Source organism: Coregonus clupeaformis, chromosome 3, assembly GCF_020615455.1.
Source record: "Coregonus clupeaformis isolate EN_2021a chromosome 3, ASM2061545v1, whole genome shotgun sequence".
Lineage (NCBI taxonomy): Eukaryota > Metazoa > Chordata > Actinopteri > Salmoniformes > Salmonidae > Coregonus > Coregonus clupeaformis.
In genome coordinates, this window is record NC_059194.1 from 31,030,202 (window position 1) to 31,056,081 (window position 25,880).

The 25,880-nt window shown below is 43.6% G+C and overlaps 1 protein-coding gene across 1 annotated transcript; it reads left to right on the top strand.

Moving 5' to 3' along the window:
* The first annotated feature begins 23,589 nt into the window (after nt 1-23,589).
* On the top strand, nt 23,590-25,095 carry LOC123482287 (C-X-C motif chemokine 11-1-like). The gene is made up of 4 exons (XM_045209408.1): nt 23,590-23,852; nt 24,025-24,142; nt 24,259-24,336; nt 24,540-25,095. The coding sequence occupies exons 1-4, from the start codon at nt 23,789-23,791 to the stop codon at nt 24,619-24,621; spliced, it is 342 nt and encodes a 113-aa protein (XP_045065343.1). The 5' UTR covers nt 23,590-23,788; the 3' UTR covers nt 24,622-25,095.
* Nucleotides 25,096-25,880: the final 785 nt, after the last annotated feature.

Consider the following 25,880-nt stretch of genomic DNA (forward strand, 5'->3'; position numbering starts at 1 on the left):
AGTGGTAGAGCGTGCTCACCCCCTGGACATTGTGTACTGAAGTTTGTATGGCAGTGGTGGGACCAAGTCATTATTATTTGAGTCACAAGGTCCAAGTCTCAAGTCGAGTCCCAAGTAGAACAGGTCGAGTCTCGAGTGAAGTCCAAGTCGTGCATTCTAAGAGCAAGTCAAGTCCAGTCAAGTCACAAGTTTTTTAAAGTCAAGTAAAACAAATGAATTGAGGCTACCAGACAGCCCTTTTCATTATTTTGTCTGCAACACTTTATTATTATGTAATAATACATTTTAACAAATTCCACGTGCAAGCTTCATAAGTAAATTGTCCATTTGAAATAATTTTGACTTACCAAAATACCAGTAGGCCTTTGCTTGATGCCCCATTGCTGGTGAGCTTGCAAAGTAAACAGTTCATATTCTTGATCACCGAAGGGGACTGTTCCCGACATTTTTTTTTAATGAAGCATAGATTAAATGGATTTGTAACAAGAATTTGGTGCAATGTTGTAGGCCTATGTTAGTGACCAGATCAAATAAGCAAAGGTATAAATATAACATACATATGGTAGGCTATATGTAGCCTACTAAAATATGTATGGCAAAATATGTATTTTTACTATTCAGTTTTACACTCGTATCCCCCCAAAACCTCACTAAGCTAGATCACCCGACCTGTGTTGATTGACAGTTTACTGTTCCAATCAGAGAGCCAAGTGTGGGTTTTACTAGCCAATCTGTTTTTTTGCAAGTGTGATACTGTCTCTGGCTGCGTGGAGAGTAATCCACAGAGACTCTGTGCCACAAAATGAGTGACAAAACATTACAAAACCTGGCCAGATAATTTCAAGTCATCAGTCTTATGTCAAAGTTGAGTCCCGAGTCTTAAGGCTCCATGTCACGCCCTGACCTTAGAGATCCCTTTTATTCTCTATTTGTTTAGGTCAGGGTGAGATTTGGGTGGGCATTCTAGTTTTTCTATTTCTTTGTTGGCCGGGTATGGTTCCCAATCAGAGGCAGCTGTCTATCGTTGTCTCTGATTGGGGTTCATACTTAGGCAGCCTTTTTCCCACCTTAGGATCTTGTTTTTGTGTAGTGGCTTTCTAGCCTGTAGACTTTATGTTCGTGTGTATTTTGTTGTTTTGTTGGTGTTCATTTATTGAATTAAAATGTTCGCCTACCACGCTGCACCTTGGTCCGATCTGTCAATCCACGAGCGTGACAGAAGATCCCACCACAAACGGACCAAGCAGCGTGGCCAGGAGGAGTAGACATCTTGGACACAGCTGGGGAAGACATTCTGGACATGGGAGGAGATATTGGCCGGAAAGGGACCCTGGGCGAAGGAGGAGACACAGGCAGGAAGGGATCGCCTTCCATGGGAGCAGACAGAGGCAGCGAGGGAGGATCAACGGCGACTCCGAAGGTCACGACCACGACGGAAGCCCGAGAGGCAGCCCCAAATATTTTTGGGGGCACACGGGGTGGTTGGCGGAGCCAGGTTTCAGACCAGAGCCAACTCCCCGCACTCGCTTTGAGGAGCGTGTGACCGTTCAGGCACCCTGTTATGCGGTGATACGCACTGTGTCTCCAGTGCGCATTCACAGCCTGGTGCGCTTGGTGCCAGCTCCTCGCACTTGCCGTGCGAAAGTGAGCATCCAGCCAGGACGGGTTGTGCCAGCTCAGCGCTCCTGGTCTCCAGTACGCCTCCTCGGTCCAGTATATCCTGCGCCGGTCCTACACACTGTGTCGCCAGTGCGCCTTCACAGCCCAGTGCGTCCTGTGCCAGCGCCCCGCACTTGCTGGGCTAAAGTGAGCATCCAGCCAGGACAGGTTGTGCCAGCTCTACGCTCCAGACCTCCAGTGCGCCTCCACGGCCCAGTATATCCTGCGCCGGCTCTACGCACTATGTCGCCAGTGTGCCTTCACAGCCCAGTGCGTCCTGTGCCCGCGGCCCGCACTTGCCGGGCTAAAGGGAGCATCCAGCCAGGACGGGTTGTGCCAGCTCTACGCTCCAGACCTCCAGTGCGCCTCCACGGCCCAGTATATCCTGCGCCGGCTCTACGCACTGTGTCGCCAGTGCGCCTTCACAGCCCAGTGCGTCCTGTGCCAGCGCCCCGCACTTGCCGGGCTCCAGTGATGATCCATGGACCGAAGCCTTCGGTGATGATCCATGGCCCGAAGCCTCCAGTGATGATCCATGGCCCGAAGCCTCCAGTGATGATCCATGGCCCGACGCCTCCAGTGATGATCCATGGCCCGACGCCTCCAGTGATGATCCATGGCCCGACGCCTCCAGTGATGATCCATGGCCTGACGCCTCCAGTGATGATGCATGGCCCGACGCCTCCAGTGATGATCCATGGCACAAAGCCTCCAGTGATGATCCATGGCACGAAGCCTCCAGTGATGATCCATGGCCTGAAGCCTCCAGTGATGGTCCATGGCCTGGAGCCTCCTGCGACGGTCTGCAGTCCAGAGTCTCCAGCGACGGTCGGCAGTCCAGAGTCTCCGCCGACGACCCACGGTCTGGAGCTTCCGGCGACAATCTATGGTCCAGAGTGTCCGGCGATGGTCCAGGTCCTCCGGCGACGATCCACGGTCCGGAGCTTCCGGCGACGATCCCCGCACCAGAGTCACGAAGCCTCCAGTGATGATCCATGGCCCGAAGCCTCCAGTGATGATCCATGTTCCGACACCTCCAGTGATGATCCATGGCACAAAGCCTCCAGTGATGATCCATGGCACAAAGCCTCCAGTGATGATCCATGGCACAAAGCCTCCAGTGATGATCCATGGCCCGATGCCTCCAGTGATGATCCATGACACGAAGCCTCCAGTGATGATCCATGGCCCGACGCCTCCAGTGATGTTCCATGGCCCGACGCCTCCAGTGATGGTCCATGGCCTGGAGCCTCCTGCGACGGTCTGCAGTCCAGAGTCTCCAGCGACGGTCGGCGGTCCAGAGTCTCCGCCGACGACCCACGGTCTGGAGCTTCCGGCGACAATCTATGGTCCAGAGTGACCGGCGACGATCCACGGTCCAGGTCCTCCGGCGACGATCCACGGTCCGGAGCTTCCGGCGACGATCCCCGCACCAGAGTCGCCACCGAAGATGGATGCCCACCTGGACCCTCCCCTAATGAGTCAGGTTTTGCGGCCGGAGTCCGCACCTTTGGGGGGTACTGTCACGCCCTGACCTTAGAGATCCCTTTTATTCTCTATTTGGTTAGGTCAGGGTGTGATTTGGGTGGGCATTCTAGTTTTTCTATTTCTTTGTTGGCCGGGTATGGTTCCCAATCAGAGGCAGCTGTCTATCGTTGTCTCTGATTGGGGATCATACTTAGGCAGCCTTTTTCCCACTTTAGGTTGTGGGATCTTGTTTTTGTGTAGTTTCTTTCTAGCCTGCAGACTTTACGTTTGTGTGTATTTTGTTGTTTTGTCGGTGTTCATTTATTGAATTAAAATGTTCGCCTACCACGCTGCACCTTTGTCCGATCCGTCAATCCACGAGTGTGACACTCCAAGTCCAAGTCAAGTCTCAAGTTATTTTATTTTTTATCAAGTCAAGTCTTAAGTCATCACATTTGTAACTTGAGTCAGACTCTAGTCCAAGTCGTGACTAGAGTCCACACCTCTGTTATATGATTCTCATAAGTTTCCTAATCATGAACAATTAGTTATTATTCAATTTGCTTAGCCTGGCTATATCAAATAAGTAAGATGGTTAACGAGACAGAAACGATGAAGGCTACAAATCGGGTTCGGGTTCACGACCATGCCCCAATTAATTAAAAGATGCTCACGTTAGTTGTTTTGTATGTCTTGGCTCGTGCATGCTCAGGCTGCCCTCACTCGAATCAGTTTGCGTGCGAGACTGGGGGATGGCTGGCATTGCTCCCCTACTAGTCCGTGGTGCAGGTTCTCTTGACAATCGTGTAGAATTCTTTAGGGGGCTTGGTGTTTCTGATAGTGACTTCCTCTCCCGGGTGCCCGTACCTTGGCTGAGTCTTAGTTGCAAGACACGGAGATGGTTTGGGTCATGTCAAATGCCTCATGCTCCTGTGTGCTCTGTCACCATTTACAGGAGGCTACTCGAAGAGAGAGGGTGACCAGGTTTTGTGGGTATCCACCCACCGCCGGTGTCTGCCTTGGTTAAGCACTGCTTGTCTCTCTTCCCAGAAGGATCCAGGTCACACCTCGGTGATCCGGTCCTACATACACTTTCGAGACTAGGCTAGCTTACAAGCACTTCATAGCGTGCTAGTCAGGTTAGCTAACTCGCAGAGGTGAGCTGGCTACTACTAGCTATTCCTGCCTCCCCATGGTGAAGTTGCTTGGGTAGTTCTCTTGTTCACTATACATAGCTTTAAGTCGCTTGGTTATTCTAAACGGAGACTGATGAGCCTCCTGGCTAACGTCGGCTAGCATGCATAACTTCCGGTGAATGAAGCTTACTAGTGTTCCCCCGGCACTATAGCAACCCCATTCCTATTGTCAATTCCTGGTGTTGGAGGGAGTAGAGAGAGCGGGGCTTGCGTGCTCCTCCAATGAGGAAGTAGCCGTTTTGTTACAGCTAACGGGGTACTAGGGCAGCCATTGCTGGAGCCCTCTGTGCCTGTAAGGCTACACAGTCTCACGGAAGCACAAGTTGTGTTGGAAGCTTGTCCATGTTTAATGCCCTTCTGGTGCCCCGCGTTCCATGGTGTTCATGGGGTCTAAGGGGTATATCAATCTCCCCAGGGTGGGAGTAATAAGTTGAGTGGTTCGCTCTCTGTCCACAAGGGGGCACCCCTCTCCAATATGTAGCTAATTACTGGGATTCATTGCTGATTCCTGCTTGTAGCTCACTAGTCCCTATGAGGTGTCTAGTGATGCACGTTGTGGGCCCTGTAGGCGAATGGTGGTGGATAGCGGAGTCAAGGTAACAAGCAGGGTTGGACACGACCATGCTATTATCCCACACACAGTCTCTGTGGTTCATATGAACCCGAAATGAGCTGTATCTTTCCAGCTCAGCGCTTTTCATTCCTGGGAATTTGATTCGATTACAAATCACCCACTCGTCTGTTACCACAGAAGGGGTCCATTTTTCAGAGCTGTCCCATTCCCAGCTAGGTTTCAAGGCGTTTTGTCGCCAGTACCTATGACTGGTCGGTTGGGTAACCTCCATGATAATGTTTTTTTCCCTGGGTCTATTTTTAATGCGTGCTGGGTGCCAGCCGGAAACCAGAACGCATCTTACCGCCTAAACCGAGTGAGGCTTGTTGTGACAACAGTACTCCAAGGTGGCACTGCCAATCGGGGTACGTCACTGATCGCCGGAGCCCTTGTACCCAGAGTGGGCTGGGCTTTACGCAAACCTTGGCACATAAACAACATTTTTTCAACCCCAAAATTCCAGTGTTCACAGGTGTCAAATGTCTTGTGTATCCCGCATGTGAGTTAGATGAAAAGTGTCCCTTCTCGACGTTCAGACACACAGTTGTCAAGAGTGGTGGAAATGGAAGAAGAACCAATCTCTCCCAGTCCACAAGGTGGCGTCCCGCCCCTTCAGATAGCACTTTATGGGAGGCGCGCTGTCTGCTCTGAATCAATGGCGCGCATGCGCAGTGTCGCCCTGGATCATACGAACAGTGATGTCAGGGTATAGGCTACAATTTGTTGTGCGTCCCCCACGCTTTGGCAGTGTCATCACTTCGACTGTTCCCTTCACAGAACAGCGCAAACTGTCTCTAACCAGAATATAAAGAGGAGTAGGAGGCCCTGGTGCACAACTGAGCAATAGGACAAATACATTAGAGTGTCTAGTTTGAGAAACAGACTCCTCACAGGTCCACAACTGTCAGCTTCATTAAATAGTACCCGCAAAACATCAGTCTCAACGTCAACAGTGATGAAGCGACTCCGGGATGCTGACCTTCTAGGCAGAGTTGCAAAGAAAAAGCCATATCTCAGACTGGCCAATAAAAATAAAAGATTAAGATGGGCAGTCTGAGATATGGTGACTTTAAAACAGTTACAGAGTTTAATGGCTATGATAGGATAAAACTGAGGATGGATCAACAACATTGTAGTTACTCCACAATACTAACCTAATTGACAGAGTGAAAAGACGGAAGTCTGTAAACAACAAGGCACTAAATTAATATTGCAAAAAATGTGGCAAAGCAATTAACATTTTGTCCTGAATACTAAGTGTTATGTTTGGAGCAAATCCAATACAACACATACTGAGTACCACTCTCCATATTTTCAAGCATAGTGGTGACTGCATCATTTTATGGGTATGCTTGTAAAGGATAAAAAATAAACAGAATGGAGCTAAGCACAGGCAAAATCCTAGAGGAAGACCTAGATCAGTCTGCTTTCCACCAGACACTGGGAGATGAATTCACCTTTAAGCAGGACAATAACCTAAAACACAAGGCCAAATCGACACTGGAGTTGCTTAGCAAGAAGACAGTGAATGTTCGTAAGTGGCCGAGTTACAGTTTTGACTTAAGTACACTTGAAAATCTATGTCAAGACCTGAAAATGGTTGTCTAGCAATGATCAACAACCATTTTGACAGAGCATGAAGAATTTTGAAAATAATACTATTATGTAGATGCTTTATTTCTGTATTTTTTTCCCAATAAATTTGCTAATAAAACATTTGCAACATATTTTCATTTTGGCATTATGGGGTATTGTGTTTAGATGGGTGAGAAGAACACAACAAAATGTGGAATTAATTGTAATAATCTTAACAGCCTTATCTATTTTACACATGTTTGCTGCAGTGGCGAACCTGTAGGCCTTCAGTGTGTAACAGGTTCATGATTCTGGAAGGACAGCAACCGTAATACCAGTGCACTCATGTAGGAGAGTGCACTTTTTGTAAATAACAAAGGGCCAGGTGTGTAGTGGAGGGTATAAGCAGGTATAAGCCATATACCCACTTTTTTTTCAGTGGGCATTGTATATACTCACTTCTTAATCCCTACTGATGCGTATGAAAGTAGTGTAGTGGAGGTATACTACTTATCAATTATGTAGTACAATAGAGAAATCATGCACAAAGTAGGTTACACAGTCGCAAAGCACTTGAAATATATTCACATGAGCGCCACACACACAGCTTAGTTTCAACAGAATATCATCTGTTGGCAGCAAGAGTGTGCAGCTCTCAACTGGTTTTGGCATGGAGCACAGAAGAATGACATCGGTAGTCGGTAGAGTAGGAAAGACGTTTCAACATATGATATCTAACAGTAAATGCTAACTAAGGCAACAATGGGTATGCAAACCAGGTATTGAAAAAGTTTAGTCCGAAATGTATTTTTTTTTAAATATTTTTTAAAATATATTATTTTTTAAAATCTTTTTTTAAATCATTTTTTTTTTGGTGGGGGGGGGGGGTGGATCAGCTTAATATTGCAGATAGATTGTATCTTCTATCAATGTAATTGTCTACATCACTTCCAATCCCCCATGTTTTTTATATATATACTCCCCTTTATTACTTTTCAACCCTGCCATCCTTTCCCTACTTGGAGTTAATTAGTGAACAACAATGCCCAGGCCTCTACTTCCGGTCTATACTTACTATCTACACCTTATGGACACAGTTAATTTTACAATAATTCAATTATATATATATATATATATAGTTGTTGTTTTTTTGCTCCTGAACTTCTTCTACTCTCAACCTCTCCGATCATTTTCATGATGTCCATCTGGTTTGCTTCTATATGCCATATCTTTCTAACTGTGCTCTTTCCCAAAAGCTCCCAACATACTACCTATATACTTATTATGGACAGAGTATGCTTACATTATTAGCTATCTTTGTTATTATTTGTTGTTATTTGTTATTAGTCCCATCCTTCAACTCTATTCAATACCTCCCATCTATCTCTTAACACCATCCATATAGGATTTCTATTTGCCATATATATTTCAACCGTACTGTGATGTTTTACAAAAGTTCTGAACCTTTCTATTCTCATTGCTTCTACAGATTGTGAATTAAAAAATTAAAAAATTGATAAAAGTATTATTATATTATTGATTGATTGACTATGACTTTTCAGATCACCCAGTAATGCTATCTGCAAGGTTAGCTCCAGGTAAATATTGCAATCCTTTAGCCATTCCTGGACCTGTGTCCGAAAACAAGCTACAAATGGACAGAACCAAAACAAATGATCTAATGATTCTGTCTTTTCACAGCAAAATCTGCAGAGCTGGGAAGATTGTATCCCCCATATAAATAACATTCTATTGGTAGGAAGAATTGTATATAATAATTTAAATTGAAAGATTAAAATTTTTGAATCCGGTGTCGTTTTGCGTGTCAGTTCATAAACACTATGCCATGGGATCGGTACGTCAAAAATCTCTTCCCAACTATTTTGCAATCTATATGGGATGGCTGTCAATCCTTTGGTCCTTAAGTGAAACTGATATACTTTTTTATTTATCACAGTTTTCCTTAACCAATTATGTTCTTTAATGCAAGGCCGACAGACAAGTTCCTTACTTTCTCCCCCTTCCACTTTCCTCTTCCACTTTTGCGGTAAGGCTGCAATTATTTGGTTGTAATTTTGGGTAGAGCATGTTTTTGTTAGCTGCATGTGCGACATAACTCCACCAGTCCTACCGATGATATCATTTACGAAGATTATACCTTTTTTAAACATTCTGTCAAAAAATAAAGGTTTTTTGTCAATTAGTATATTTGAATTTAACCACAATAGTCTGAAGTGTTGGTTAGTAGGCTATTTGTGATGCGCAATTCAAATCAAATCAAATTGTATTTGTCACATGCACCGAATACAACAGGTTTAGACCTTACATTGTAAAACGCTTACTTACAAGCCCTTAACCAACAAGGCAGTTTTAAGAAAATTAAGTGTTAAGTAAAAAATAACAGTTGCGAGGCTATATACAGGGGGTACCGGTACATAGTCAATGTGCGCGGGGGCACAGGTTAGTCGAGGTAATTGAGATAATATGTACATGTAGGTAGAGTTGTGGCTATGCATAGATAATAAACAGAGAGTAGCAGCAGCATAAAATAGGGTGGTGGGGGGTGTGGGGGGGGGTGAACAATGCAAATAGTCTGGGTAGCCATTTGATTAGCTGTTCAGGAGTCTTATGGCTTGGGGTTAGAAGCTGTTAAGAAGCCTTTGGGACCTAGACTTGGCGCTCCGGTCCCCCTTGCCGTGCGGTAGCAGAGAGAACAGTCTATGACTAGGGTGGCTGGAGTCTTTGACAATTTTTAGGTCCTTCCTCTGACACCGCCTGGTATAGAGGTCCTGGATGGCAGGAAGCTTGGCCCCAGTGATGTACTGGGCCATACATACTACCCTCTGTAGTGCCTTGCAGTCGGAGGCCGAGCAGTTGCCATACCATCATGTGCTGTCTGCATCAGGGGCGTAGACATGGATGGGCCTGGGTGGACACAGGCCCACCCACTGGGGAGACAGGCCCTGACAGGCCCACCCAATCAGATTTATATGGTTTAAGCATTGGTGTGATTTTGAGAGTGAAAGTCTGAAAAATCTATTGGTCTGATGAGTCCAAATTTGAGGTTTTTGGTTCCAACTGCCGTGTCTTTGTGAGACGCAGAGTAGGTGGACGGATGATCTCCGCATGTGTGGTTCCCAACGTGAAGCATGGAGGAGGAGGCGTGATGGTGTGGGGGTGCTTTGCTGGTGACACTGTCAGTGATTTATTTGGAATTCAAGGCACACTTAACCAGCATGGCTAGCACAGCATTCTGCAGCGATACGACATCCCATCTGGTTTGGGCTTAGTGGGACTATCATTTGTTTTTCAACAGGAAAATGACCCAACACACCTCTAGGCTGTGTAAGGGCTATTTGACCAAGAAGCAGAGTGATGGATCAGATGACCTGGCCTCCACAATCACCAGACCTCAACCCAATTGTGATGGTTTGGAATGAGTTGGACCGCAGAGTGAAGGAAAAGCAGCCAACAAGTGCTCAGCATATGTGAGAACTCCTTCAAGATTGTTGGAAAAGCATTCCAGGTGAAGCTGGTTAAGAGAATGCCAAGAGTGTGCAGAGCTGTCAGCAAGGCAAAGGGTGGCTACTTTGAAGAATCTAAAATCTAAAATATATTTTGATTTGTTTAACACTTTTTTGGTGACTACATGATTCCATATGTGTTATTCCATAGTTTTGATGTCTTCACTATTATTCTACAATGTAGAAAATAGTAAAAATATAAAGTAAAGCCCTTCAACGAGTAGGTGTGTCCAAACGTTTGACTGTGTCACGCCCTGGCTCTGGGACTCTGTTATGTTGAGCCAGAGTGTGTTGTTTCTATGTGTTTTGTGTGCTAGGGTTATATTCTAGTTCATTTGTTTCTATGTTGGCAGGTGTGGTTCTCAATCAGAGGCAACGTGTATCAGCTGTTGCTTGTTGTCTCTGATTGGGAACCATACTTAGGCAGCCTGTTTTCCACAGTGTGTTGTGGGATCTTGTTCCGTATGGTTTGTATTGTAACCAAGGACTTCACGTTTTGTTTCGTGTGATCATTCAAAAATAAAGTATGTTCACTTATCACGCTGCGCATTGGTCCACTTCCTCCGACGATCGTGACAGAAGATCCCACCATAATTGGACCAAGCAGCGTGTCCAGGAGCCAACGCCAGAGGTGACTCTGATGAATATAAACCTCGACTGGGTCAAGCAGCGTGAGGAGGAGAGAGGCTGAACTTTGGAGCAGATGAGCGAGAGTCTGGCGAGAGCCATGGAGGCCTGGCCCACGGGGAGGAGAGACGCCCAGAAAATGTTTAGGGGGGGGCTCACACCGTGGACGACAGGGCAGCAGGAGGCCGGGATAGAGTGGTTCAGCGGGTTGGCAAAGGAGGCCTCCAGGTTACGGGAGTCACTGGTCACCAGGGGGAAGGAGAATGTAGAGGCACGGCGAGAGGTACTGGGGTGTGTTGCCAGTCCGGTCCGGCCCGTTCCTGATCCCCGCGTAGGGCCAGTGGTGTGTGTCCCCAGTACGGTCCGGCTTGTTCCTGTCCCTCGCACCGAGCCTGTGGTGCGCGTCGCCAGCCCGGTCCGGCATGTTCCTGCTCCCCGCACCAAGCCAGTGGTGCGCTTCGTCAGCCCGGTTCGGCCCGTCCCTGCTCCCCGCACTAAGCCTGTGGTGCGCGTCGTCAGCCCGGTCCGGCCTGTTCCTGCTCCCCGCACCAAGCCAGTGTATCAGCTGTTGCTTGTTGTCTCTGATTGGGAACCATACTTAGGCAGCCTGTTTTCCACAGTGTGTTGTGGGATCTTGTTCCGTATGGTTTGTATTGTAACCAAGGACTTCACGTTTCGTATCGTTTGTTGTTTTGTTTCGTGTGATCATTCAAAAATAAAGTATGTTCACTTATCACGCTGCGCATTGGTCCACTTCCTCCCACGATCGTGACAGACTGGTACTGTACATCTCAGTGTGAGTTATTTCTCCCTCTCAGGTATGAATGCGATTTCAAATATATTTGTTCATGTCAGAATGTTACAGATGTTACTGTGCGTTATTTAGTCAGCTGCATCGATGTTTAAAACAATAAATGTGTTATTTGTATGTTTAGACCACTTCAAAAGTAGCCATTAGCCATTTTGCTAGCTAGCTTGCTAGAAGGCTGCTCACTTGCACGAGGTGACTTCGTGAGCAGAGCGTGCCCGAGAGAGACCGCACGCACAGCTCCTGTGTGAGTGGGTGAATGGGAACAATGGGAAACTTTTGAGAAATGTGAATGTTGTAATCTAAAGCACTATTTTGTACCTATGTAAATGGTTGATGATTTTATATGAAAAATACTAATTACAAGTGACTTGAAGCCGAATCTACATCTCTGTGTTATTTATTTATTTCCCCCTTTCAGGGGTATAACATAGTCAACTTGTGCAATATGTTAGGAGATAAGGCAGACGGCGTTCTTCATTTCACTTGCCACATTATTTTACATTTTGAAGCTTACCTTAGTTTCCCCAGAACAGTTGAGCCCGACAAGTGTTTGTTTGTAAATAGCACAGTGGGAGAAAGCGGGAGCAGGTGAGTCCAGCTATGTATTGACAGGGGTCACATTTCATATTGAAAGTCAAGTGTTTTTTTTTTTTTCTTCATTCGAGGGATCGGGGATGTGAAACTACAGTTTTCCTTCACAGAAAATACATTAGTGCAACACATTCGGCAGAAAATAGCTTTATTTTCATCAGATGACAACAGAAGTGCAATGCTATTTGGCTGGCAGCCACCCAAGTAAATTAGCTTACAATGAAAAAGCAAGGTCATTTTTGCAAAAACAATTCTTGGCCATCATATTTCTAATGTTTATCATAGAATGTAGCCAACTACATTACCTAATGTGTTGCTTAAAGTTAATCTTGCATTTTATGGAGAAAAGTAGGCTGGCTACACATCAGTCAGAGCTCTGTCTGCTGATAGAATGCCCGTTTGTGAATTCTCAATTCTCATCTGAGTGGAGATGTGCAACTGAAGCATGACATTTGTCTGATGCCAAGCAGAAATTACAACAAGAAGCATTTTACATCCGTGTTTAATAAAAATGCAGCAATATATTTCTTATGCATTTTATCTTTTTTCCTGCATGAAAAACACTGAATTCTGCATTAACGTAACCCCTAAATTTAACTTGCTAGTTAATCTAAGTAAGTGGCTGACTTAATAAGGTGATGTGGCATCATATTGTTTGAGAAGTCAAAGCCCTTTGGATGAGTTATTTGTACAGCTGCCATTATCTTGATTTCCTTGCATTTTCAATCTGAAATTACCTTTACATTTCTAGTGGGCAATCTTTAATGCTTCAGCAATGTTTACGCAGTGTCTTTATTTACAATATTCATCCCATTCCCACACACTACCTAATTCTGAAAAGTGAAAGCATACCTGTGAGGGGGGTCACCCTGGTTTTTATACAGTAACCAAGACCAGTCTGTGAGTTCATTTGACCATTGGAAAAAGAGCTATACTGCATATACTGCAATGCGGGTTTGATTGAATTGAGCCCTAAATATGCAAACAAAACTCCCTTTACATGTCACGACTTCCTCCGAAGCTGCCACCTCTCCTTGTTCGGGCAGGCTTCGGCGTTCGTCGTCACCGGCCTTCTAGCCACTGCCGCTCCTCATCTCATCATTCCATTTATTTTGTCTTGTTTATTACACACACCTGGTTCATATGCCCTCATCAGTACCTGTATAAGTGTTCCCTCTGCCCCCTTGTCTTTGTGTTTGATTGTTTATTGTGGAGGATAGAGAAGCTCGGTGGAGCTCCGTGTATTTTGTATCACCGGGACATTTCCCCGTGTGCCTTGGAGTGTTTTGACGCATTACTGCGTAAATCCTGTTATTCTGTGATTTCCCCTCCTGCACCTGACTCCTTCGAAATCACCTCATCACATTACATCAGTGGTGATCAATCCATAACCTGAAGTGTGTGCAGGTTTTTGTAAGGGTTGGGGTTATGGCTAGGGCTAGTGTTGAACCCGGGTGTGGACTTGAAGCTAAGGTATTACAAACATGTGCACAAGCATACACATGCTAATCATACATCACAGAGACAACAACTGCACTGGCACACACACGCACGTACGCACACACACACACACACACACACACAGTTTGTGTAACCTGATCGACCCTGTAGGAAAAACAAATAAGATAACGTGACTGACATACATTTTGTTTGTGAATGGACTGACCTTATGTTTTTGGTCATTCGTTATCTATTAGATTGATCCACAGATGTCAGTCCACCTACAGTAAATCACTTACACAGCCATATTCACTTGTCTGTGGGGGAAGAGATGATGACGCTATAGCTAACTGTTTCTCTGTGGTTTCTGTATTGGAAGGGGGCTTTTGCTGTATAGTGGTTTGGAGCTGTGTTCAGTTTCATGATGATGACGCTGATATCCTGCTTTAGTTCTGCAGACAGCTAAAAGAAGGGGGAAATGGAGTCAGGTGGTGTGAAAGCGTCTTTCCTGTCTGTAGTTGATTAAATAAAACCCTAAGTATGATGTTATCTTCCTTTTGAAAATTGTGTCCGCTCTCTTATTGTGTGCATCTGCTCTAACTAAGGTGGGCCATCTACGTACACTCTGCATCACTATAAATAAAACTTTAAATGTTCACTAATATCAAATATTGAAGTGGGAGCTGAAAGAATGCTGCCTACATGGTTATCTGCAGCTACATCTACCCACAGAAAATCTCTAACACCTTTTCTATCTGGATGGAAAGCCAAACCACATGAGATCTGCAAGATATGACACACACCCTCCCTCCATTTACACATGCAGTCTGTACTATAGCTCTGATGGAAAGTTTTAAAATACCTTTTTGTTCAAGGCAATGCTTTTTAAGAACAATGACATTTTACGTTTTCATATATATTTTTTACCATCAGCTTCTAATGCCAAATTCCAACACACTTATAGGTGTTCATGAAGTGCCTTTATATCATCATAAAGTGCCTAGGGGGTAGAGCATAAGAGAGGCCCCAACTAGCCTACATTTATAAAGGCAGTGTGTGGCTAGTGGCTAGCCTTACCTCACCACAGGCCTCAGTCAAAATTGGCTTGTGTTTCTATACTTTCCCTACACAGTGCATGTTGACTCAGTGGAGATGTTTCATCCAACACAGTAACCACTTCTCTAAAGCTAGCTCTGGTGCTGAACTTTGCTCCACAGAGGCTGGGACACACTGACAATTTCTGAAGTACGAATTGGTTCCAATGTCTCAGTTGGTCAAAGCACAGTCATGGTGCTTGCTTACCACGGTTGGAGCTCAATTCAGAATTCTTACATTTGAATTGAAGTAGTAAACAGGATACCGAATTGCAATTCGAAATTGAATGAAAGGAAATACTGGAGAATTGAATTCAGTGAAATTCAATTCAATTCAAATGCCTCTTCTATTCTATATTAGGTGTAGTCTGTACAAATTAAGTTTTCTTTTCTTCACATTTGCGTTTTTTCACCAGAAGTGATTGCTTATGGGTACCTTCATGTGTGTGTAAAATATTACTGTTCTCAGAATTTGTTTTCATCGATTTTAGGTGTGTATGAAAATGAGTTTAGCAAAACGCTATATATCCATTGTTTAGCTGGAATGGAAGGTTTGTAGAGGGGAGAGTGGGGTTAATTGAGCCTTTTTTTTACATTCAGCATCACTCAGTCAAGGGAAATATAGTCATCTTTCTAACAAAGATATTTACTGTGCATATATTTCAGGATGTTGTGTATCCCTGGAAATAATCAGAATTCATGTAAATATTACAGTTTTGAAAACATAGCTTGTCCAAAAAAAGTGGTCTCTTGGCACAACTTACCCCGGGGTATGGGGTAAATTGAGCTGTGGGACAGGGTATATTAAGCAACCTACACATTTCTGTACTGAATTAAATATTACCACTACCATGTCTATCTTTACACAGCACAACCACAATCACTTTTTTTAAAAATCTTTTAATGATTTTAAGCATCTTTTAACACAGGCTTAACATCCAACAAACACTTTGTAATTTTTTTAAACACTTTTAATATAGGCCAGGCCCTGTTGTTACCTCATATCCCAGTGATAATGCCCTGCATTACACCATTGAAGAAAACACTTATATTGGCTTAACTTACCCTATGGCCATTTGCTCAACTTACCCCAAGGCAAACATTTTGACTGTATTAGCCCACACAGCTACAAGGATGCACTTTCATGCTAGATTTAGGACCTAATATTGAAGCTTATAGAGAAACCAAACTGATGTATAGAACAATCTTTAAATTATTTACTTTGGTTTAGATACCAGGATCTTGTAACGTATTACACCCAAAAATATTTTGAATTGGTGAAAATCTGTTTTTTTGGACCTAACTTGCTTACCACTTTTCCCATGTGGTTTCTTCCTTCACAGATTCCATGAAATGATGACCTCTTCCTACAGTGGCTTGCAAAAGTATTCACCCCCCTTGGCATTTTTCCTATTTTGTTGCCTTACAACCTGGAACTAAAATGGATTCTTGGGGGGGTTGTATCATCGATGCCTACCACTTTGAAGATGCAAAATATGTTTTATTGTGAAACTAAAAAGAAATAAGACATAAAAACAGAAAACTTGAGCGTGCATAACTATTCAGCCCCACCAAAGTCAATACATTGTAGAGCCACCTTTTGCAGCAATTACAGCTGCAAGTCTCTTGGGGTATGTCTCTATAAGCTTGGCACATCTAGCCACTGGGATTTCTGCCCATTCAAGTTGGATGGTTCCGCTGGTGTACAGCAATCTTTAAGTCATACCACAGATTCTCAATTGGATTGAGGTCTGGGCTTTGACTAGGCCATTCCAAGACATTTAAATGTTTCCCCTTAAACCACTCTAGTGTTGCTTTAGCAGTACGCTTAGGGTCATTGTCCTGCTGGAAGGTGAACCTTCGTCCCAGTCTCAAATCTCTGGAAGACTGAAACAGATTTCCCTCAATAAATTCCCTGTTTTTAGCGCCATCCATCATTCCTTCAATTCTGAGCAGCTTCCCAGTCCCTGCCAATTAAAAACATCTCCCACATGCCTTTTGGTGAACACCAAACTTGTTTGCTTATTTCTTACTTTAAGCATTGGCTTTTTTCTGGCCACTCTTCTGTAAAGCCCAGCTCTGTGGAGTGTACGGCTTAAAGTGGTCCTATGGACAGATACTCCGCTGTGGAGCTTTGCAGCTCCTTCAGGGTTATATTTGGTCTCTTTGTTGCCTCTCTGATTAATGCCCTCCTTGCCTGGTCCGTGAGTTTTGGTGGGCGGCCCTTTCTTGGCAGGTTTGTTATGGTGCCATATTCTTTCAATTTTTAATAATGGATTTAATGGTGCTCCGTGGGATGTTCAAAGTTTCTGATATTTTTTAATAACCCAACCCTGATCTGTACTTCTCCACAACATTGTCCCTGACCTGTTTGGAGAGCTCCTTGGTCTTCATGGTGCCGCTTGCTTGGTGGTGCCCCTTGCTTAGTGGTGTTGCAGACTCTGGGGCCTTTCAGCACAGGTGTATATATACTGAGATCATGTGACAGATCATGTGACACTTAGATTGCACACAGGTGGACTTTATTTAACTTGTGACTTCTGAAGGTAATTGGTTGCACCAGATCTTATTTAGGGGCTTCATAGCAAAGGGAGTGAATACATATGCACGCACCACTTTTCAGTTAAAAAAACAAGTTATTTTTTTTCATTTCACTTAACCAATTTTGACTATTTTGTGTATGTCCATTACATGAAATCCAAATAGAAATCCATTTAAATTACAGGTTGTAATGCAACAAAATAGGAAAAACACCAAGGGTGTCACGCCCTGGCTCTGGGGACTCTTTAATGTTGAGCCAGGGTGTGTAGTGTCTATGTTGTATTTTCTATGTTTCGTTCTAGTTCGTGTTTTCTATGTTGGCCAGGGTGGTTCCCAATCAGAGGCAGCTGATTCTCATTGTCTCTGATTGGGAACCATAGTTAGGCAGCCGGTTGGCACTAGTTTATTGTGGGATCTTGTTCTGTATAGGTTTGTGTTGGTGAACCTTTAGACTTCACGTATCGTTTTGTTGTTTTGTTGTTCATGTATTAAGTACTCATTAAAAGATGTACGCCTATCACGCTGCGCCTTGGTCCGCTTCTTATGACGATCGTGACAAAGGGGGATGAATAATTTTGCAAGGCACTGTAAATACTTGGTCAAATTATTAATTTTGTGTATGGTTTCCTAGAAATAAGGGTGGCTCCCATTCTCCCCTACTATATATTTGACTGTGATATGTGATTGTCTCACGCAGCAATCTTAAGACGAATGCACTTATTGTAAATCGCTGGGGAAGGGTACCAAAAAATTTCTGCAGCATTGAAGGTCCCCAAGAACACAGTGGCCTCCATCATTATTAAATTGAAGAAGTTTGGAACCACCAAGACTCATCCTAGAGCTGACTGCACGGCCAAACTGAGCAATCGGAGGAGGAAGGCCTTGGTCAGGCAGGTGACCAAGAACCCGATGGACACTCTGTTAGAGCTCCAGAGTTCCTCTGTGGAGATGGGAGAGCATTCCAGATGGACAACCATCTCTGCAGCACTCCACAAATCAGGCCTTTGTGGTAGAGTGGCCAGACGGAAGCCACTCCTCAGTAAAAGGCACATGACAGCCCGCTTGGAGTTTGCCAAAAGGCACCTAAAGGACTCAGACCATGAGAAACAAGATTCTCTGGTCTGATGAAACCAAGATTGAACTCTTTGGCCTGAATGCCAAGCTTTACGTCTGGAGGAAACCTGTCACCATCCCTACGGTGAAGCATGGTGGTTTTTCAGCAGCAGGGACTGGGAGACTAGTCAGGATCGAGGGAAAGATGAACGGAGCAAAGTACAGAGGGATCCTTGATGAAAACCTGCTCAAGAGCGCTCAGGACCTCAGACTGGGGCGAATGTTCACCTTCCAACAGGACAACGACCCTGAGCACACAGCCAAGACAACACAGGAATGGCTTCTGGACATGTCTCTGAATGTCCTTGAGTGGCCCAGCCAGAGCCCGGACTTGAACCCGATCTAACATCTCTGGAGAGACCTGAAAATAGCTGTGCAGCAATGCTCCCCATCCAACCTGACAGAGCTTAAGAGGATCTGCAGAGAAGAATGGGAGAAACTCCCCAAATACAGGTGTGCCAAGCTTGTAGCGTCATCCCCAAGAAGACTCGAAGCTGTAATCGCTGCCAAAGGTGCTTCAACAAAGTACTGAGTAAAGGGTCTGAATAGTTATGTAAATGTGATATTTTAAATGTTTTTAATTTTTAAAACATTTGCAAAATGTTGTTTTTACTTTGTCATTATGAGGTATTGTGTGTAGATAGATGAGGGGGGGTGGGGGGTGGGGGGGACAATTTAATCCATTTTAGATTATAGCCCTGTGTAGCTCAGTTGGTAGAGCATGGCGTTTGCAACGCCAGGGTTGTGGGTTTGATTCCCACGGGGGGCCAGTATGAAAAAAAACCCACCATGGTTCCTGACATCTCCGCGTTTGTTGCCGCCTGCACTGTGTGTGCGTAGAACACGACTCCGCGGCAAGCTCCGGCTGGCCTCCTTCAACCACTCAATGTTCCTCACCGCCCCTGGTCCCATATATCCTTGGACTTCATCACGGGTCTCCCTCTGTCAGATGGCAACTCCACCATCCTTACGGTGGTGGATAGGTTTTCCAAAGCCGCCCATTTTTTTCCTCTTCCTAAGCTGCCCTCAGCTAAGGAGACGGCCCAGCTCATGGTGCAGCACGTCTTCCGGATCCATGGACTTCAGGTCGACATGGTCTCCGATAGCGGCCCTCAGTTCTCATCCCGGTTCTGGAAGGCGTTCTGCACCCTCATTGGGTTGTCGGCCAGCCTGTCCTCTGGTTTTCATCCCCAGTCTAACGGCCCATCGGAGCGAGCCAATCAGGACCTGGAGACAACTCTTCGTTGCCTCGTCTCCACCAATCCCACCACCTGGAGCCAGCAACTCGTGTGGGTGGAATATGCCCGCAACACTCTTCCCTGTTCTGCTACGGGTTTCTCGCCTTTTGAGTGTTCCCTGGGATATCAGTCCACGCTCTTCTCAGAGCAAGAGGAAGAGGTCAGCATACCTTCTGCCCAGATGTTCGTCCGTTGCTGTCGCCGTACCTGGAAGAGAGCCCGGGCCGCTCCTCTCACACCCTGTACTGTCACACCCTGATCTGTTTCACCTGTCTTGTGCTTGTCTCCACCCCTCATCAGGTGTCTCCCATTTGTTCCCATTATCTCCTGTTTATTTATACCTGCATTTTCTGTTTGTCTGTTGCCAGTTCATCTTGTTCCGTCAAGTCCTACCCGCGTGTTCCCGTGTTTCCTGTGCTCTAGTTTTAGTTTTTCCTAGACCCTGATCCTGCCTGCCGTGCTGTACCTCCCTGACTCTGATTTGGATTATGACTCTTTGCCTGTCTTGACCGACCTTTTGCCTGCCCCTTGTACTATAACAAACTCTGAGACTCATACTCTCCACCTCCTGTGTCTGCATCTGGGTCTTAGCCTGAGCTGTGATACTAATAAACTGCATTGTTTGTCGAGAAAATATAATTGGCTATTCTAAGCACTAATGTTAAAAGAGATATATTCTTTGGTATCTGGAAGTATGACCTGTCAGATTCAATTAAACTGAGCGGAATATCTTTGAATTGCACTGAATTAAATTATACTTCCTGTCACTCAAATTCAAATTCTACACCGTGTGGGGTGTGGCCAATTCAATTAGAATTTCATCTCATGAGATGAATTGGAGTCAATTCCAGAATTCTGAATTAAGCCCAACCCTGTTGCTTACATCACCAAGTTATGGGTTTGATCTTGCATACGCATACACTGAAACTCGCCTGCTAAATTACCTAAACATTTACTTTAACATTGCACATTACCAGCTGGCCATAACTCTCTTCCCAACTTCTCCCATAAGCTTGGTGTTGGTTGACCTAATACATAACCTCCAGAGACATCAGGCATGTTCTAAATTGACTGAACTGAAATGCATTTGACCATGACACTACTAACCAAGCCTTATCCCTTCTCCCAGAGATAGACAAGCTGATCTAATGCTATTTTATCATATTCAAGCCCATCTCATTTGACTTTCTCTAAACTGGCATGTCACTTCCTGTAAACTATACACTTTTCTTCCAATAGTGTGCTCCAAACTCCTTTTCACCCACGATGACATCCAGACACTGGGAGACAAATGTACCTTTCAGCAGGACAATAACCTAAAACTCAAGGCCAAATATACACTGGAGTTTCTTAACAAGACAGGGACATTCCATTTTAGTCTGGATCTGCGCTCACTCTGCTGCTACGGACCCAAACAGGACCTGAAACTAGCATTGCCCCATCTTTCTTTACAGTGGAACTGATCTCTACATTTGTGACAGTAGCAAAACTTACTTTTTTTTAAAGAAAGGGAGAGCGAAATCAAAAGCAGAAAGATGGAAAAATTAAAGAGAGAAGGGAGGTGGAATCTCCCCTAAGGAGCTCCAAAGCATTAACATCGGTGTGTATACAGTGCCTTCAGAATGTATTCACACACCTTTACTTTTCCACAGTGTGTTGTGTTACAAATTGGGATTAAAATGGATTTCAAAGACCTACACAAAATACTCTGTAATGTCAAAGTGGAAGAAAAATTCTAACATATCTTGATTAGATAATTATTCAACCCCCTTAGTCAATACATGTTAGAATCACCTTTGGCAGTGATTACAGCTATGAATCTTTTTGGGTACGTCTCTAAGAGCCTTGCACACCTGTATTGTACAATATTTGACCATTATTCTTTATTTAAACTCTTCAAGCTCTGTCAAATTGGTTGTTAATCATTGCTTGACAGCCATTCTCATGCCTTGCCATAGATTTTCAAGCCGATTTAAGTCAAAAATGTAACTAGGTCACTCAGGAACGTTCAATGTCGTCTTGTTAAGAAACTCCAGTGTATATTTGGCCTTGAGTTTTAGGTTATTGTCCTGCTGAAAGGTGAATTTGTCTCCCAGTGTCTGTTGGAAAGCAGACAGAACTGGGTTTTCCTCTAGGATTTTCCCTTTGCTTATCTCTATCCCGTTTCTTTTTATCCCCCCCAAAAACTCCCCAGGCCTTGTCAATAATGAGCATATCCAAAGATTTTGCAGCCACCACCATGCTTAAAAATATGTATTCAGGACAAAAAGTTAATTTCTTTGCCAAATTATTTGTAGTATTACTTTAGTGCCTTATTGCAAACAGGATGCATGTTTTGGAATATTTTTTTCCTGTTCAAAAATCCTTCATTTCACTCTGTCATTTAGGTTAGTATTGTGGAATAACTACAATGTTGTTGATCCATCCTCAGTTCTCTCCTATCACAGCCATTAAACTCTGTAACTGTATTAAAATCACCATTGGCCTCATGGTGAAATCCTTGAGCGGTTTCTTTCCTCTCCGGCAACTGAGTCAGGAAGGACGCCTGTATCTTTGTAGTGACTGGGTGCAGTGATACACCATCCAAAGCGTAATTAATAAATTCACTATACTCAAAGGGATATTCAGTGTCTGCTTTTTTTTTTTACTTCTTTGCGAGGCATTGTAAAACCTCACTTGTCTTTGTGGTTGAATCTGTGCTTGAAATTCACTGCTCGACTGAGGGACCTTACAGATAATTGTATGAGGTATAAAGATGGGGTAATCATTCAAAAATCATGTTAACCACTATTATTGCTTACATAGTGAGTCCATCAACTTATTTTGTGACTTGTTAGCAAATGTTTACTCCTGAACGTATTTAGGCTTGCCATAACAAAGGGGTTGAATAGTTCTTTACTCAAGACATTTCAGCTTTTAATGTTTTATTAATACCATTTTTTATAATAAACATTCCACTCTGACATTGTGGGGTATTGTGTGTAGATCAGTGGCACAAAATCTGAATTTAATCAATTTTAAAGTCAAGCTGTAACACAACAAAATTTGGAAAAAGTCAAGTACTTTCTGAAGGCACTGTAATTAGTCCCAATGAAAGAATATGCAATAAAATAAAATAAAACGGAAAGCCCACCTCTTCACAAAGTATCTTTATTGCAATTACAACTGATCAAGCTTACACACGTGATGTGAGCTAGAGGCAAAACTCAGTTTGTCAACTGACCACATAATTCTGCAAATGTATAATTGGCGGAAAAAATGTGTGACACAAGGTTGCATGTTTTTTGATGGGGAACAGAAAGGTGAGAATTACAAAGCTTCTTACACCAGAAAGATTAGAGGAGGTTCAGTTGCAGAGATACTACATGTATTAACCACACTGGCTCTGTTCACTAGTGGTATGATGAGAGCAGTTCAGCAAAGACCGCCACCGCAATGGAACGGTCTGAAACCCCCTGACACTTACCCTCCACCATCACATAAAGATGCACAAACACAACAAACACAATACATTCTAACCACCACATCTCCGAAACAATTGTTTGAAGTATGACATTAAATATACTGCAAATGATGATTGAAAATATATCCCAGTCATATATAATTCTAGAGAATGAAATTATATTTCTACCCATTATTTCAGTTGCTAATTTATTCTATTCAGTTACTAAACAGAGTAAATGTACATAACATTGTAATAGGCCTACTGAGCTAAAAATAATTTTCCACAGAGAATTAGAAAGAATCAATAATAATATTATTAAAAGGCATATACATATTTTCCAAAAACTGGGATTAGGTAGATTAACCACATCACATAAGGGGATTTTGTTAATTCTTCTGATTTTTAGAAATTTTATTTATTTCACCAATCCTCTGACTAAACAATTGATTTAACTAGAATTTTAAAACAGTGACTGAAAGCCAATTGAACCACTATAAATCTTGATAAGCCAGATGTATTATTATCCACACTAAAACGTAATAATTAAGTGAGGTTGCAGAGTGAAGAGTGGGTGGATAAGAGAGGGGGGCATTTTCCTGCGGTTGCTAGTTAGTTTCAGTTTCCATTAAAGAGGGACATTTCTTCTGATCGCTGGAAAGGTAAAGGCTTCCGTGATGTGCATATAACAGGCCACTTCTCTCAACCCCTCACAGTACCTGTCTCTCATCTCATCTCATCTCATCTATCTCTTCACACACTCTCATCTTATCTCAAGTCCTCCATCTCTTCACACCAGACAGACTCATCTCTACCAACAGTTGTACCAGCAGAGAATACTACAGCTTGAACACAACATGACCATGACCACCAGAATCCTCCTGCTCCTTGCTGTCACCGTCTGCATCACAGTCGCCCAGCGTGAGTCTACCTCTTTTTACCATAACTGTAATTACTATGTTATGGAACGTTTATTACATGTGAATAGAATCTTCACATTTTTGGACCATGCTAATTGTTTTTTGTATTGCTATTTAGTAATTCCAAGTAGCTCGATTGAACTCAATTCATTGTCCACTGAATCTCTGTATAGGTTCTGTGAGCCAGCGCTGTTTGTGTCGGAGGGTGCGGAACAGCTTTGGAGCCCCAAACTCTGTTGAGGACATCCAGATCTATCCGCCAACTCCCTCCTGTGACAGGCTGGAGTTCATGTGAGTATCTATATATCTTATCAGTTATGATGAGGATGATGATAATATGATGACATCAATTAAAATTAAAACCATTGCGAGGTAAATGTGAATTTAACCATTCTATATCTTGACAGTGTTAGCCTTAAGAATGGAGTGCAGTACTGCCTGGACCCCAGTATGAAGAAAGTGCAGAAACTTCTCACTCGCCTGATGTGAGTCATGTAAACCTATTTTTTTCTCTGTTCACCACTTGGGAGTGTCATCATTTACCATACAAAAGTTTAAATAATTATTTAAAGAACTATCATTGTTGCATACATTTTTTTTATCATTTAGTGCAACAGTTTGTTGAGGACATATGAGTGACAGGTGCATGGGCTTGTCTCACCATCGTCTCCAATTGCTTAATTCACAGGAAGAAGTCTGCTCCCCAAACTGTCACCACTCCAACTGAGGCCACCCCTAATGACAGCAGCATTGACTCTGCTGATATCTGATTCCCTGTCTCAGACTCCCTCTAGGACTCTATATAGCAGGGTTTCCCAAACTCGGTCCTGGGGCTCCCCCTTGGTGCATGTTTTGGTTTTTGCCCTAGCATTACACAGCTGATTCAATTAACCAAGTCATAGTCAAGCATTTATTATTTGATTAACCTGTGTAGTGCTAGGGCAAAAACAAAAGCGTGCACCCAGGGGGGAAAGCCTGCCATATAGGACCAGCTCTGACTCATAACAAATACGCTGTTATCCCATAAGGTCTGACGTCCCTTCACTCTGAATGTTTAATACCAAGTCAATGTCAAAGCAGTTTTTATGCTAATTGTTCTATTAACGTTATACTTCTATTTTGTACTTTTTTAAATTTACATTTCATATATCTGTGTTGGGCTGTTATGATTTTATTTTGTTCTGTTTTGCACAGTTGTTGCCTCAAGTTATTTAAAATACTTGAATAAAGCTATTTTCTCATGATTTTTTATGAGTTTCACTGGATAATTTTGTTATAAAGCTAAATGTATCAACTGAGAAGGAACATTGTTAATTGCTCTGAACCTGGAATATTTTAAATAGTGCCATCTTGTGGCTGCAAAGGAACAGTACATGGGGCCCACGTAAACAGAGGGCCTGAGACCGGTCTAGTTTACAGAAGGAAAGCTTGCACCCTCATGCGGCATTGCAGGTACACAAATATGGTAGCCTATACTAAGGAAATAATTTCCAGCTTCTAATAAATCTATGTGTTTTCTGCGTCTTGCATAAATGTTCCTCTGCCTGAGGACTATCACATGCCATGTTCCTAGACTCTCCTACCGATGCTCACAAATATAGTATCACCGGGAACATGATCCAGCAAGACAGACAGACCATTGCGGGGCTGTGGTTATTTTAGGGTTGATATGAACCATGTTTAGACTATGTTCCCATTCCATGGTGTAGCGGTTTGTCTCTGAGTTTACTTTACACCCCATGGCCCCCAGATACAGACCACACACAAATACAGTAATAGTCTCCTCACTTTTTGGTGCAAATCCGTTGCAATCTTAGAGATTAGTTATCTTGTCCATTCCAAACTAATAAACATGCATTGCAAAGAACTTCATCAAAAGTAGCTGAAATAGCTGAATCTATTGCTACTGTATATCCTATGTGGGGTTCGATCCAAGTTTTGACAGGTTATTACGTCACCTGGATTTCTTGCAGTAAACTGAGAGGAGGGTGTACATCTATTTATGATGCCTGAAAATTGCCCAGTCATG

What these genes read in the sequence shown, in the direction of transcription:
- LOC123482287 (XM_045209408.1), top strand. Translation starts at nt 23,789, where the DNA reads ATGACCATGACCACCAGAATCCTCCTGCTCCTTGCTGTCACCGTCTGC. An exon ending in CTGCATCACAGTCGCCCAGC is followed by an intron (nt 23,853 to 24,024) that starts GTGAGTCTACCT and finishes ATCTCTGTATAG; the next exon opens with GTTCTGTGAGCCAGCGCTGT. An exon ending in TGTGACAGGCTGGAGTTCAT is followed by an intron (nt 24,143 to 24,258) that starts GTGAGTATCTAT and finishes ATATCTTGACAG; the next exon opens with TGTTAGCCTTAAGAATGGAG.